General features: G+C 27.7%; 3 protein-coding genes across 3 annotated transcripts in view; 2 read left to right on the top strand and 1 right to left on the bottom strand.

The window, feature by feature from the left end:
• Positions 1 to 13,741, bottom strand: part of LOC145182681 (E3 ubiquitin-protein ligase HECTD1-like) — a 232,973-nt gene that overhangs the window by 27,969 nt on the left and 191,263 nt on the right. The gene's annotated exons all lie outside the window — the stretch shown is intronic.
• LOC149890156 (uncharacterized) lies at positions 718 to 8,651 on the top strand. Its single transcript, XM_090085509.1, has 17 exons — positions 718 to 1,887; positions 2,031 to 2,100; positions 2,403 to 2,490; positions 2,806 to 2,968; positions 3,199 to 3,319; positions 3,634 to 3,813; positions 4,498 to 4,832; positions 4,934 to 4,969; positions 5,529 to 5,641; positions 5,823 to 6,379; positions 6,523 to 6,700; positions 6,782 to 6,958; positions 7,142 to 7,388; positions 7,473 to 7,554; positions 7,931 to 8,004; positions 8,140 to 8,274; positions 8,366 to 8,651. The coding sequence occupies exons 1-17, from the start codon at positions 1,045 to 1,047 to the stop codon at positions 8,468 to 8,470; spliced, it is 3,504 nt and encodes a 1,167-aa protein (XP_089941635.1). The 5' UTR covers positions 718 to 1,044; the 3' UTR covers positions 8,471 to 8,651.
• LOC149890155 (uncharacterized) lies at positions 10,321 to 11,464 on the top strand. The gene is made up of 3 exons (XM_090086266.1): positions 10,321 to 10,456; positions 10,627 to 10,889; positions 11,064 to 11,464. Exons 2-3 carry the CDS (start codon positions 10,634 to 10,636, stop codon positions 11,339 to 11,341), a joined length of 534 nt encoding a protein of 177 aa, XP_089942392.1. The 5' UTR covers positions 10,321 to 10,456; positions 10,627 to 10,633; the 3' UTR covers positions 11,342 to 11,464.

Genomic DNA, 13,741 nt, shown 5'->3' with positions numbered 1-13,741 from the left:
ATGCAAATTTGATCACCACCAACGTTAACTTTTATGTAAAAAAACCCTAAAGATTTTGTTTACTTTTTTTGTCAAAAATTACTTTCAGCTCACATTCTTCGAATGCAACAAAGGAGAATAAGTAAGAGTGGGATCCTTAAGTATCTGTATTTTGGGACTACCGATGTTTGGGCAGAATCTGAAGAAAGGCTCATAACACTTCCTTCTTAAATAAAATGCTGCAAATTAATAGTGGATCCACTCAATTGATTAGGCGCTTAAAGATCAGCTACATCACAAACAGCTTATAACCCCAATGTTAAACTTTCTGTTTCAAATGAGGTACCTCTTAAAGTTGTATATATTTCTCCTGAGTCTTCATTTGAATCTCTATAATCTGCTCTAAAAGAACTTTTTAATATTTAAGACGAGCTCAATAGCACTATAAAAAAGAAAATTAACCGAGGATCCCCATTCAATGAGAGACGTTTTCGACGAAAATTCAAAAAGAAGTGCAGTAGTTTGAAAATGAGGAACACGAGGTGACTTTTTAATGACTATTAAACCTATCAGGTTTAATTTACTAGGTTTGTATATTGGTGTAATAATCTCCACTATTGCTCTTACTTGTTAAAAAAAAAAATATGAAAAAGTATGAAAAATACTCCTCTGTCGGACTCGGTTCGAAAGTTTGGCATCTTGCACACTTGGTTGAAATGTGTGTTGGACAAATATTTAGGATGCAAAAATTTGAGCGCGAAAAATTAGGACGTTACGCGGCTTGGTTAAACTTGGTGATGTATCTGACTAGTTATTTTCACAACATCAAGTTTAAGAATATTAACTTCATTTTTGAAAATGGTTTTTAACCATTTTAAGTATAGAAAATTTGAAAACCTTTTTAATTTTTTTGTAAGTAATCTTTAGTCGTCTTAGTAACTGCAAGTATCAGTACAAAGTTTGGTGTTGAAAGTTATACAAAAAACCCTTATCTAAATATATGAAATAATCCAATAAAAAAATCATAAACAATTGTTGAAGAAGAAAAAAATAGTTGATGCAAATATGGAAGACTTTTTTCAAAGTCCAACAAATGGAGTTGTTCAAGTGATAAATCCTGATTTAAAACTTATTCCTGTAATAGAAGGAGAAACTTTAAGTTCTGGCAAACCTATATATGACGGTGGTGACTTAGAGGTTCTAACTGAGAACAAGTCAGTTGCAAATTTTTCAAATAAAGAAATAACTTTGGATACTGGTGATGAAAATCATGATTCAGAAGATGAAAATTTAAAAAAAAACAAAAAAAAACGGGAAGAATGTGTCCAGGAATCTGAAGTCATCTCTAACAATATAGAAAATATTCTTAACAGTAAATCTTTATCTAGCTTAAAAAACAATTTATCTAGTGATTCTGAAGATGAACAAATTGGCTTCAAAAGGCCTTTTTTAAACAAATCTAAACACTCTGAAGGTCTATCTAATCAAAAACTAACAGATGAATTCTATTCAATTAATAATGATGATAATTCTTTCAATACATCAAGTTCTGCTAGAAAAAAATTTTTTTTTCATGATAGTAGTAGCGAAGATGAAACTTTTAAAAGCTGTAAAACTTTACCTAATCGCAAATACTCTGAAAGGTCTCGAATTAAAAAAGAAAAGAAAAGTAATTTATTAACCAAAATTAGGGAGAAGAAAAGTATGAAGTCTAACAATGTTAACAGCAATGAACTAACTGGCAGTTTTGATGAAACAGAAACAGTTATAAACAATGCTTTAGATAATAAAGACATATATACACAAGATAATTCATCTGACGATAATAAATCATCAGAAGACAGTGATCATGAAGAGCTTCTAAAAGATAGAAAGTCAGATACCAAAAAAGAAAAAAGAAAAACTAAAGTATGTTGTTGATAATTTTTAAATTACTTCCTAAGCCCGTTATGTATTTGAAGTGAATAATTGTTTAGCTTATTGATTTTCACTTCTTAAGAGAAAAAAAGAAAACTTTGCTAAATGTAATTTTATTGTTCAAATCATTAAAGGCTAAAGTGAAGCGAATCTGTAAAAGTGACATTCAAGAAATTAAAAGTGAGCAACAGAGAATGTGCAGAGGTTAGACTAAATTCATTTTCTAAAAATGATGTTGTATGGATAAGAGTGATATGAAGGCACACACAAGATTTTACTGTGCTAATAAACTCAAAATACACATCCTTTGTTAATGAAGTAAATCTTAAATCTTTAATCTTTAAAAGATAGGAAGAATAATAAAAGGTCATAAGCTTTAGGATTGTTCCAAAAATCTAAATAAAGTTTATTAGTTAGATTTACTCTAAAAATGCAATCACATTATTTTTTCCTTTAGCAATTTCAGAAAAATCCCATTAAATAGTATGTACAATATTTTCTTTTAGAACAGACATTCAAAATTCCGTCTCATGTGCCAGCAGTAAGACCAATACAAGATTTTCTCAAGCGTGTTCCCAAGCTCAAAAGTTATGGGTAAGTGTTTTAAATATTTTTAAACATTTAGTTTAATTTAAAATATTGTTACTTAGTTCTAATTGTATAAAATTTTAAATAAGTTTTTTTTTCCTAATATTTAAATCATTTTTTCCCAAGGAAACTCAGAAAATTGTTGGATTTTACAAAAAAAAATTGTTTAAAAAAAGGGGTTTAAATAATTTGAACCTTTAAACAAAATCTTTAATTTCAAATAATCTCAAACTGTAAACTAATATTTGTAACATCCTAAAATTCTTTGGATTAGTATTATCAAATTGAAAATTTGATTTGAAAATTTTGTTGCATTTTTAGTCAAGTAAATGAAAAGATAAATATGGAATCACCAAACTCACAGATTTTAAAAAAGAAACCAAAGATTGAAGTTTCAACTGGTTCTATTGAGTTTGATCTTGATGCAGAACATAAAAAAGTAACAGGCCACAAAAAAACTGTGTCATTGGATTCTTTTTTGGAGGTATTCTTTTGGGAAAATCAGCAAAATCTGATACTTTTGTAAATAAATTTCTGTTTTTGCATAAAGTAAACTTATTTAAATAGGTGCAAGTCACATTTTTGAATTCTGTAAAACTCTGCTGGAGAAAGATTTAAAAATAAGTCAGTAAACCTCAAAATGATTTTTATTTTCATATCCTTGTTTTTATCTCTGGTTTATTTACATTGTTATGTTTGTACTTTTATTTAAAGAAAGTTGCCATGAAAGCAAGTAACCAAAAAAAGGTTATTTCTGTAGCTTCACAAGCTGTCCCTTATGAAAATAAGAACACCCAATTTACAATCACAAACTCAAAAAGTTCTAAAGTTCCAGGTATCTGCTTCTTTTTATAATTATATTTACATTTTTATATTTATGTGTTTTAAAAATGCTATACTATATAACCAATTAAAAGTATATAAGCCAATTAAAGTTACTAGACTAAAAATTAGATTGAACATTATTTACAGATAGAGACTCCTAAATGCTTAATCTGAATGCTACACTCTTAATTTTAAGTTTTGTTTTTTTTTTCTATTAAAACAATTCTCTTATTTCTTTTATATTTCTTTTATATTTGTATCATAAATTATAAAGTTGTATTATATTGTAACATCTCATTTTTAATTCATATATGTGATGCTCAGGAGAAAGTCGATTGATTTTGAAAAAGCAGTTGAAGGAAAAGATTCGAAATGAACGCTATCAAAATCACCTTGAAGTAAAGAAGCAGTTGGAGATATCAAATGAGGATTCTGAAGAGGAATACATAGATGAAGGTGTGTCTTCTAATGAGAGTGAAGATGAAGAAAAAGACAATAAGATAGGTAGTTTTGACTTTTTTTATTTTTTGTTTTTTCAAATTATTATTTATTAGATAAATTTCTTAAAATATTTATTTAAACTTTAACCTAAAATTTATATATTTTTAGATGTGATTTAGTGTGTAAAAATATGTCCTTTCTTTTTAAACAGGTTCTACACTTAAAAGTGCCTCAATTATAGTTTTTTATTATACATTAAAAATAATGATAAAACTAAACCACAATTAAACTTTTTAAAAAATAGGTTTTCATTTATTTACAGTATTTATGCTATTTTTTAATGAATATGTACTTCACAACAAAAATATTAGCCAATTTCCTTCAAGAATATGTCCTGGAAAACTATCATGAAGTCAATTTACTATACATTCTTTCAAAGCAGCTATAAATTGAACAAATAATTGTAACTTTTTAATCACATAAATCTACTCATTAAAAACAATATTTTTTGCAACAAAAATTACTGGTGTCCTTTTACTCTTTGTAATGTATCGATTACATAATAAAGAGCAAAAGAACACCAGATTGTCTTTTTTTTAGATTGATTTCATTGACTAAACATATTTGTTAAGAAATAGAAGTTATAGTTATATTCGTTAATCAATAATTTTAAAAAATAACCATTTAAAAAAACCTGTTTGCATTTACAAGAGATGTAATAAATTCATATCCTATTGGTTTATTTAGCTTCTTCTGACGAGGAAATAGAAAAATGGAATGTTGAAGATGAGCGTAAACAAATAGAAGATGTTATGAATGATCTTGATAAAAAAAAAATAAAAGAAGATCAAGAAAAATTTGACAATAATCTGACACCCTGTAAGGAAGATTTCTCTCGTTGGGATGATTCTTCCAGCACTTTGTCAAGTATTCTTCCGGCTGGTCAAGGAGAACCAACTGACCCAAAAGTAATAACTCATTTGGATGGAAGGATAACCCCTTCTACAAAGTTGTTGAAGTCTGGTCTACTAGATTCAGCTAGTAGAACAAGCTGTAATAGTGAAGCAATGAAGGAAAATGAAGTAAATATACCTTCTTAAAATTATGTAAAATATAAATTTGTTTATGCATGTATTTTGACTAAACTTTTTATTTAAAAATAAAATTCTTTCATTCATAATAGGCAACATTCCTCAATTTGCCCTGTGAAGACACACAGGTTAGTAGAAAACAAAGTTGGAAAATTTTTCTAAATTTTAATGTAAATTGAATTTTTCTAGAAAATGATAAATCATGTTAAATTAAGTGAATAAGAAAAAAGAAAATGAAGAGGATGTAATTCTCTATTTAACCTGAAATTAATATGGTATTATCACAATTTTGCATTTCATTAGTAACCATTAGTTAGAGTGTGCTCAAAATCTACAGTAAATGAATAAAAGAATATTTTTTCAAATTGCTTTCTCTTTATTTGTGGTAGTTTTCTTTTAAATTGTTAAAACTAAGGTTATTCATTTGCAAATAAGCACATGCATCATTACTTTTAATGTGGCCAGGATTGTACTTTTAATTCCTTTAACGAAATCAATAAAAACCTTTTTTTTAAAAAAAAAAATATTGATGGTTTTATTTATGTTTATCAGGATATCGTTGGTATCATGGATTTTCCTTTCCTTAAAAAAATTATGAAGTAATTACAAAAATGAAATAATTATAAAAAAATTATAATTATTTCATTCAAAGAAGTTTTAAAAAGTAGGATTTCATTTTTCAACTAGGATTTGTATAAAACAAGCGAACCAATTATCATGAAAGAAGATTTACAAAGGCGTCCGTTTTCTTTCTCTCTTGATGAAGATTCCCAATTTGATCAAATACTTGATTCTCAAGGGTATACAATTAAATTTATTTTCATTAAGCAAATCTTTTATTCTTAAAAAAATCATTTCATAAAAGTATTAAGTTTAATCCATAATTGTGATACTACAAAGCATAGTTGATATTTAATTTGTTTATAGTATTTCATACTAAGAAGGTTAATGCTGATATTTTTATTTGTTTTTGTTCTTCAGTTTCTTGCAAAGTAATAAAGTTGAAAAAATGCGTGGAAAAAAATTATTTGAAAAAGAATTTTCTCCAGAACCATATGAAATGTCTATGTCACAAGTGTTAGGTTTATGTTCTGGGAAATTTCAAAGTAATGAGACAAGTACACACATTTCTGAAACTTTTAAGTCACCATGTAACTATAATGGTCCAAGCTATAACTTGTCTATGAACAAAAATAATGGAACAGATGCATACAGTTTGTGTTCAAGTATAATTGTAGTTGCTTCTGATGCTGAAACCAGTGATGCAAGTTCTATGTTCAAACCAATAAATGATAATTCAAAAGAAAGTAGCTTACTAAGTTTGTGCTCAGATAATTCTTCTTTTCACACCACTAGTGATATTAAAAAGGAATCAGCAACTGCATTATTTGACAATAATCTGCAATCCCAGAATGCTGGCCTGATAGAATTGTGTTCAGGTAAATTTGTAACATCAGAACAATCTGATGTAGATGGTTCAGACAATGCAGTTGATTTCTCTGTTGAGCTTTCCAAATCACAAGAGGATTTCTTAAAAGGTTTTTTTTTTTAATAATCATTTATGTTGGTAATAAGTACTATTTTATAAGATTCTAATTACTCATATATGAAATTTTTCTACAGAAATATCTTATTTGAATTATTTTTCATTAAAGGTATATTGCATAATTTACTGTTTAAGCTGATGACTCAGGACAAAATAATGTTGACAGCAGCGAGGAGTATGAATTTCATGACAAAACAAATGAAGAAGATGTTGATGAATCTGAAGATAACTCTGTTGTAAATGATAATGAAGAAGAGTATAATGATTCTGAAAATGAAGAAGCAATTGAATGGAAAGAATCTCAAACAAATGGGTAATTTTCAAATTTTATTTTATTTTTTTTAATTGTTTAATATTCTTTCAAAGTATGAGATTGTAATTTTTTGTTTTCAAGGAAAAAACGGCTGAACAAGAAAGCATTTTATGAACATGAAGCTGAACTCTCAGGCAGTGATGTAGGTTCAGATGATGAAGATTTAGGTAGTGAATATGATGAGTATGAGGAAGACTCTATTGATGAAGATCTTCCAACTGAGGAAAAGCTAAAAAGACAAGTTCACAGAATTCATCAGTTAGTAGACTTAAATGATCTTTTTTTTTTATTCAGATAATTTTCAATATTTCACTATCACTTCATGATATGACAATTTATATAAAACATCAACATATGACAATTTATATAAAACATCAGTGTTAAGTAATGTCAACATTGATGTTTTATATAAATTGCTATTTAATATTTCATTTACTTTAGACGAAAAGTTCTCGATGAAGATAAGCGAGAGCTACGTTTGTTACAAGAGCTTTACCTTGAAGACGGTGATTTAGGCGGAGGGGCGAAGCGTAAACGAAACTTTCGGTGGCAAAATATTGATAATACTGGGTTTGAAGATCAGTCTTCTCATATATACTCTGATGGCGAAGAAGAATTCCCTATGGACGCTGATGTTGATAAGAAAATCGTTAGATTGCAGAAAGAAAAGTTTTTGCAAGAACTGCAGGTATTACGTTTTAATAGAAATATTGAGAACGTTTTTCGCATAGAAATATTCTCATTAACCTACCTAAATATGTATATTTTTAAGCAATCGGAAAACGCTCATCTCGATGAGAATAGTCAGTCTATCTTAAATATGATTAAAGATTCCAGTTACTTTACTCCACCAGGTAATCTCATTTCTTCTACTTAATCCTATGCATTACTTTGATGATTACATTTTGCAGTGTGTTTATTATGTACTTGAGAATTCTATCGACGCAACTTAAGAAAAATCATTGTTTCAGTTGTCAATTACATATTATTCTACATTTAGGGTTCTTTATAAAATGCTTTTTGTTGATCATCTTTTTTAGTGAAAGTTCGCATACGGTTATGTTTTTGACCGATTTATTGTTAAGTAATTTAACTGAGCAATTAAACTAAATGACCGAATAAGTTAAATAAATAACCGAATTATTGTAAACTAAAACGCGCTAACTATAATAGTTCTACAAAAAATATTTATGGTAAATGAAATCATTTTGTTTGCTTCTTTTTCTTTAGTTTTGTCTCAGTCGCGAATACTTGAAAGGATATCATCCCAACCTCAGAGTAAATCTGTCTCTAAGAAAGCGTCTGTAAGATCTTTAAATTTTAAAGGTTTCTCAGTTTCACACAGAAACAAAAATTTATAGTAGTGATTTTTTTTTTTTTTTTTTATCAAATTAATAACATTTATCAATAGTTTGGTAAAGGTCGTCTCTATTGATTAGGGTTCTTTCCTGGCAAGGAGTAGTGACTTGTCTCGCCTTTCACATGTTGTAGCGGGGAAAAAAACTAAATCCACCACCAAATCATTTGTCTATATGACAGAAGAATGTAAAGAATCTGCTCAAGATGTTATAATGGTAGAGTGCAATTTTCTTTTTAATCATAGTCCATTTTTTGGTATAATCTTTGATAAATTTAAGTTCATTTCTTTTTCCTTTTCATCTTCAGAAAGACAGCCTCAACCATAAAGTCATCCCTCCTGCAAAAAGAATTAAAGTTGATCGTTGTTTAGACGTCAAAAAAAACTCGAACAGTATTTTCAGTCATTTTTAATCGTTTTTTTTTTTTTTTTTATCTTTATAAAAAAAAAATGCACGATTAACCTTAGCCGTCAATTCCAAATTTTGTATTTTTAATTTTGGCTTTTTCATTATTTTTGTAGATAATCCTATATATTAAATAGTATTTATATTTTATTAATGAAAAATACATTTCTTAAAAGATATAAATATGATCGACTCGTTCTTATTTCTACTCGAATTACGCATACTTGAAAAAAACGTTTCTATTGTAGCGAGCATACATCTAAATTTTTTTAAATTTTTGACCTGTTTTCATCTCGGTAAGGTGGCTCTGAACCTCATTACGATGATAGCACAAGCAAAGTAGAGATACAGATAAAAGTTTCATTAAAAGAGCTTGAAAAACATTTTTCTTTTCTGTTTTTCTGCCTAAAGTTTTTTAATCTAATTAGCTTGGCTTTGTTGTCATGACGCTGATGTTTCAAGTTTATTTACTGAAGAATATATTTATAAAATATTCATTGTAAAGAAATAATTTTCTTTTTTTTTTTTTTCTTTTAAAAAAAAAAAAAAACTTAACTGTTAAATAGTGCATTGAGAATATGAACCGTTTTTAGCAAATCTGACGGAAGAAATCATTTTAACTTTTATAATATCACGTAATACAGTTGTACGGTCTGCAAATTTAAATTCACAAGTTTTGGCAAAAATTAGAAATTAATGACAAACAAATAATATTTACGATTTAAATTCTTTCGACGAAAGAAGTTCACGGAAATAAATTTAACTAAAACTCGTTCAACTTTTAAATTCTTAATTTTACATGAGGATTTACTTATACCTGGTTACCATAACTACTAAAGTTAAAACTTGAAAATAATATATCCAACATTTGATGTTCAGCAACTTAAAAAAAAATAAAATTTTTTACATGATTCAGTTTACACCTCGGATTTCTGTGATTTTCTCATAAATTAGTTAAAAATTGTATTTCCTATTTTCTTAGTTATATTCACAATTGAATTTTTTATTAAATTTGTAAAAACTTACAATGGTTCATAAAGAGATAAAAAAAGATGTTTAGTAATAAAGATAATAATAAATTAGTATATACATATATTATTCAATATAAAATTACTAAATCTTTGAAATGTCCTATATACTTTACGTATGGAATCAGTATTTACCTAAAAATGATGTGAATATAACTTATTCCACACTAACAAGCAGAATCACTTCTAAATTTTGGCCTTGTTTTTAATAAGTTCACCTATAGTTTTAACCTCTTTTTTCTTCGATTTTTAATATTTCTTTACTCTCGTCTGTCCTCCCGACTAAAAGTGATAAATAAAAGAATATTTTATTTATTGCAAGGCATGCCCACGTCTTCTGATATTTTATGTTTATTATTAAAATGGAAATGGATCTTCTACGAACCAACAGAAAAATGTTTTCCTTTTAAAGTTTAAATTTTTTAAAAACTTCTAAAGACTTGTATAAATAATTGATCTATAGAGAGACATATCCTGAAAAAGTGACACCCCTATTTTGTTAGTTACTTCTATTTTGCTTTCTCAAATGAAATTAACTGTACAAACAAGGAATCCAAGATTTCGTAAAAAGAAAATTAAATTAAATTACGCATTTCCAGAGCGGATTAAATTATACAACACGGCGGATATTTTTTTCCTCTTAAAGAAACAAAAGAAATAAGAGAATTAGCAGGAATCTAATGCAACCTAATCTCATCACAGCACCTAAACGGATCAAGTCCGAGACATCTGCAACCATGTTACTTTTCTTCTCTTTCTAAAGAAACCTTTAGTCGTTGTATCATTCAATTGTTTTGTGTTCATTAAATAAATTAAGAAGAACTACAATGAATTTCTTTTTTGAAAATATGCCGTTTCCGCTTTGTTAGCTTAAATAACTGATCAACACAAAAAAAAAAACACAAACAAGCCATCAAGTAACAGAGTGCAGGCACTCGATCAAGCTTCTTTAACTTGTGAAAAAGGTTACATATCACTGTTTATTAAAAATTGTTTGTTAAATATTCTTAGGCTGAAAAACAAATTTAGATGTGGAAGAGTGATTCGGATTGACATACATTCTAAACAAAATCGTTAAGAATGTGATCTTGATGATGTACGACTGACAATAACAAAATTTTTTTTTCTTTTGCAGGTTTAAAATGGTGAACCAAAGAAAAGTTGAGTTATTTTTCGCTTTGGCATTTATTGCTGTAGCACTTGTAAAATCTGACGAGAAGAATCTTGCACTAGAAGATAGTAAAGAGGTAAAGAGGATTGTTAAAGATTATTTGGAAGGAAAAAATGGAGAAGCAGATAAACAACTTATGACAGGAAGATTCGGAAAAAGAGAAACGGACGAGGAAAACGGAGCTGAAAATGAAGAAGAGAGTAATGGATATGACGAAGATGTCGAAGGTTGTTAATGAAATAGATTTTTCTTTTGCCTTTAAAGATTTGTTTATAGTATTTATGGTATATTTCAATTTTCATTTATTATAAATTAGTTATAGTTATAGTTATTATTATATAAAATAGTGCATAAGATTCAAACTGCAAAAACTTTATACTTTTTTTTATTAAACTTTTTAGATGACATTTCAGAAAGCCAAGGTCTCGCTAATGGAAGATATGGAAGACAGTTACTTCGAGGACGATTTGGAAGAGAAAATAACGGTAGACAAATCAATGGACAAGATTCTAGCAATGAGGATCAATGGTATGGTGGACGTTTTGGCCGAGAAGCTGCTAACCAGTGGTTTAACGGAAGGTTCGGAAGGGAAATGGGTGGACGATATCTTCCTCGGTTTTCAAGAGAATCTTATAAACCACATCTAAGAGGACGATTCGGAAGAGCCGCAAAGTTGTGAACAATTATATATTCTCTAGAACATTAAAAGAAACACAAATAAATTATTTTGTAAGACGTCGTTTCTGTAAAGTGAAAAATTATAGATTATTGTTATCGAAGTAAATAAATAACGGTTCAAGTATTCCAGTTGTTTTTTTATTATCTAAAGAAAAAAAGATGGTATACAACAAATATGGAGCAGAAATCAAAAGTATAATTTATAAATTTGAACTCAAACGAATTAAAGAAACAGAAATGATGGCGGCTTTTAAAATAATAGCTATTTTTATATGTACGCGTTTTTATAAATCAAAAGATCTTTCAGCTTGATTAACAGAAATCTTTCACAAGCTGCTCGTTTAATTCTCAGGTGCAAAATGTTAACAAATGAATAATCATCAAATCTCTAATGCTATAAATTGTAGTTGAATGATGATCTCTACACTTCCTCTTTGATTTCTTGTTTCTATTCCAATAGTAACAAGAAATCAAAGAGGATTATCTTTTTTTGATAGTTGCATGACATCATTTAAGATTTATGCTAGGCCAAATTACAAGAATTATGCTGGACAAAGTTAGCAAGCCATCTAGTTTACTTTTCACAGTATTCATTTTAATTTAGAATCAATAAAGTATCATTTGTAATGCGTTTATTATGCATCTTTCTCAACAAATGCCATTTTACTTATAAAATCAAATCTGCGCACTATTCAACTTTGTTTGGAGGTTTTTTGATTGTCTTGAGGTTGACTTTTGGAGCTTAAAGTAATGATCTTACATAAAATAGTTTTTCGAACAACAATTAGATCATTTTTTTTTCAATTTTTTTTTTCCACCAGAAACAAATAAACCTCTCAATCGTGAAACAGATTTTGAACTTGTCAGTCAAATTAGTTCTGTAAACCAAAGTAAAATTTAACTTTTTTTTGAGGAACTGTATTTTTTGCAATTCTTGTTGAAGGAAAAAAACTTTCCTATATAATTAAATGGAAAGCAAGTAACCAATGGTTTAATTATAAATAATCATCATGTTAATTTAGGTGTTACTAATCAGTTGCCTCAAAAATATATTTCTTGATTCCTGTTTCCTTTATTTCACAGATGGCATAAACGTGACATCACGAAATATGACATATAAAAAACTGGTAGATACTAGTTTGTGACTGGTTACGAACTGGAATCTACCAGTTTTTTTTATGGAAGTATAATGTTTTTTAATTCTCCTATTCTCTGCGCTAATGTTTTTAACTATTAAAAGCTTGGTTTTCGTTGACCTCGTAGTATAAATAATCGTATTGTCTTTTTATTATATGAAATGATACTTATAAAAATAAAATTACTAATTTTCTATTTAAAAATCCAAGGCTTGTGCTGTATTGAAAGTAAGGCTCTTTTAGTACGAGATTTTTCTAAAGTAAATCCTCCTTTTTACGTGAAAGTTTTACTTTAAAAAGGAGAATCTATTTTAGAACGCTAGGTCCTTCCTTCAAAACGAGTCTTTTGTAATAAAGTCAAATCATTTAAATAACGTTTAAAAATAAATCTTCTATTTTGTTATATTACGTGTCAATGAATCTCATTAAAATCTCATTAAGCATTGCTATAAATCTAACATATTCAGACCTCTCATTACTCACTAACCAAGTGTTGTTATTCATTGCACACTCTTTCATGAAAGTCAACCAAAGATTAAATTTGTTTTCATTGCTAAGCGCTTTTACCCTTGGTAAAGAAGAATACTGCCCGTAATTGCTATTCTTACATTTTTTAAAATTCTATAATTCCTAACACTGAAGGATTTAAATTTTATATTGATCATGTTGATGAGTTTTTTTTATGAACTTTAAGTGCGAACCAAAAAAAAAAAAAATTGTTTTTAAGATTAATTTTCAGAGATTTAGATCGTTGTACCTTGAGCGTTTTCAGTAAACAAATGTTACAAGACACTTACACTAAAAGGTTTCATTCAAAAAAACAACCTTTTTACCTTAAAACAAAAATAAAAGTAATTAGCAAATCATTAGTTTTACGGTGAGTTTTCGAAACTTTGTAAAATAGTCATATATTTTGTAAAACATTTTTTTAAATGACTAAATATTTGTCGTTGCTGAGTTAACAAGTTTAGAAATAAGGTCAACCACTAACAATCGGATTGCTACCTTTAACGTTCTTTATGCCAATAATGTGGAGCTTTTTCTAAAGAACTGTAAAAATGTTTTAAAAAAAATCTAATAGGTATTGCAAACAGTTTTAAAAACCCTATAACAAATTGCAAAAATATAAAAAATTTTAAACGAACTGTAGAAAATTATTTGTAAAAAGAATATTAAAAAAAATACAGTTTAAATGATTTTTAATTTTTGTACTTTAAAATATCTTTAAAAAAGAAATTTATTTGCACTTCAAAACATTTTTAAAA

The sequence above is a fragment of the Hydra viridissima genome, unplaced genomic scaffold (assembly GCF_058129835.1).
Source record: "Hydra viridissima isolate aposymbiotic clone 2 unplaced genomic scaffold, HvirCarnegie_v1 scaffold_4, whole genome shotgun sequence".
Taxonomy (NCBI): domain Eukaryota; kingdom Metazoa; phylum Cnidaria; class Hydrozoa; order Anthoathecata; family Hydridae; genus Hydra; species Hydra viridissima.
The sequence above is the reverse complement of the archived record's forward strand: the minus strand, read 5'-3'. Positions and strand labels throughout refer to the sequence as shown.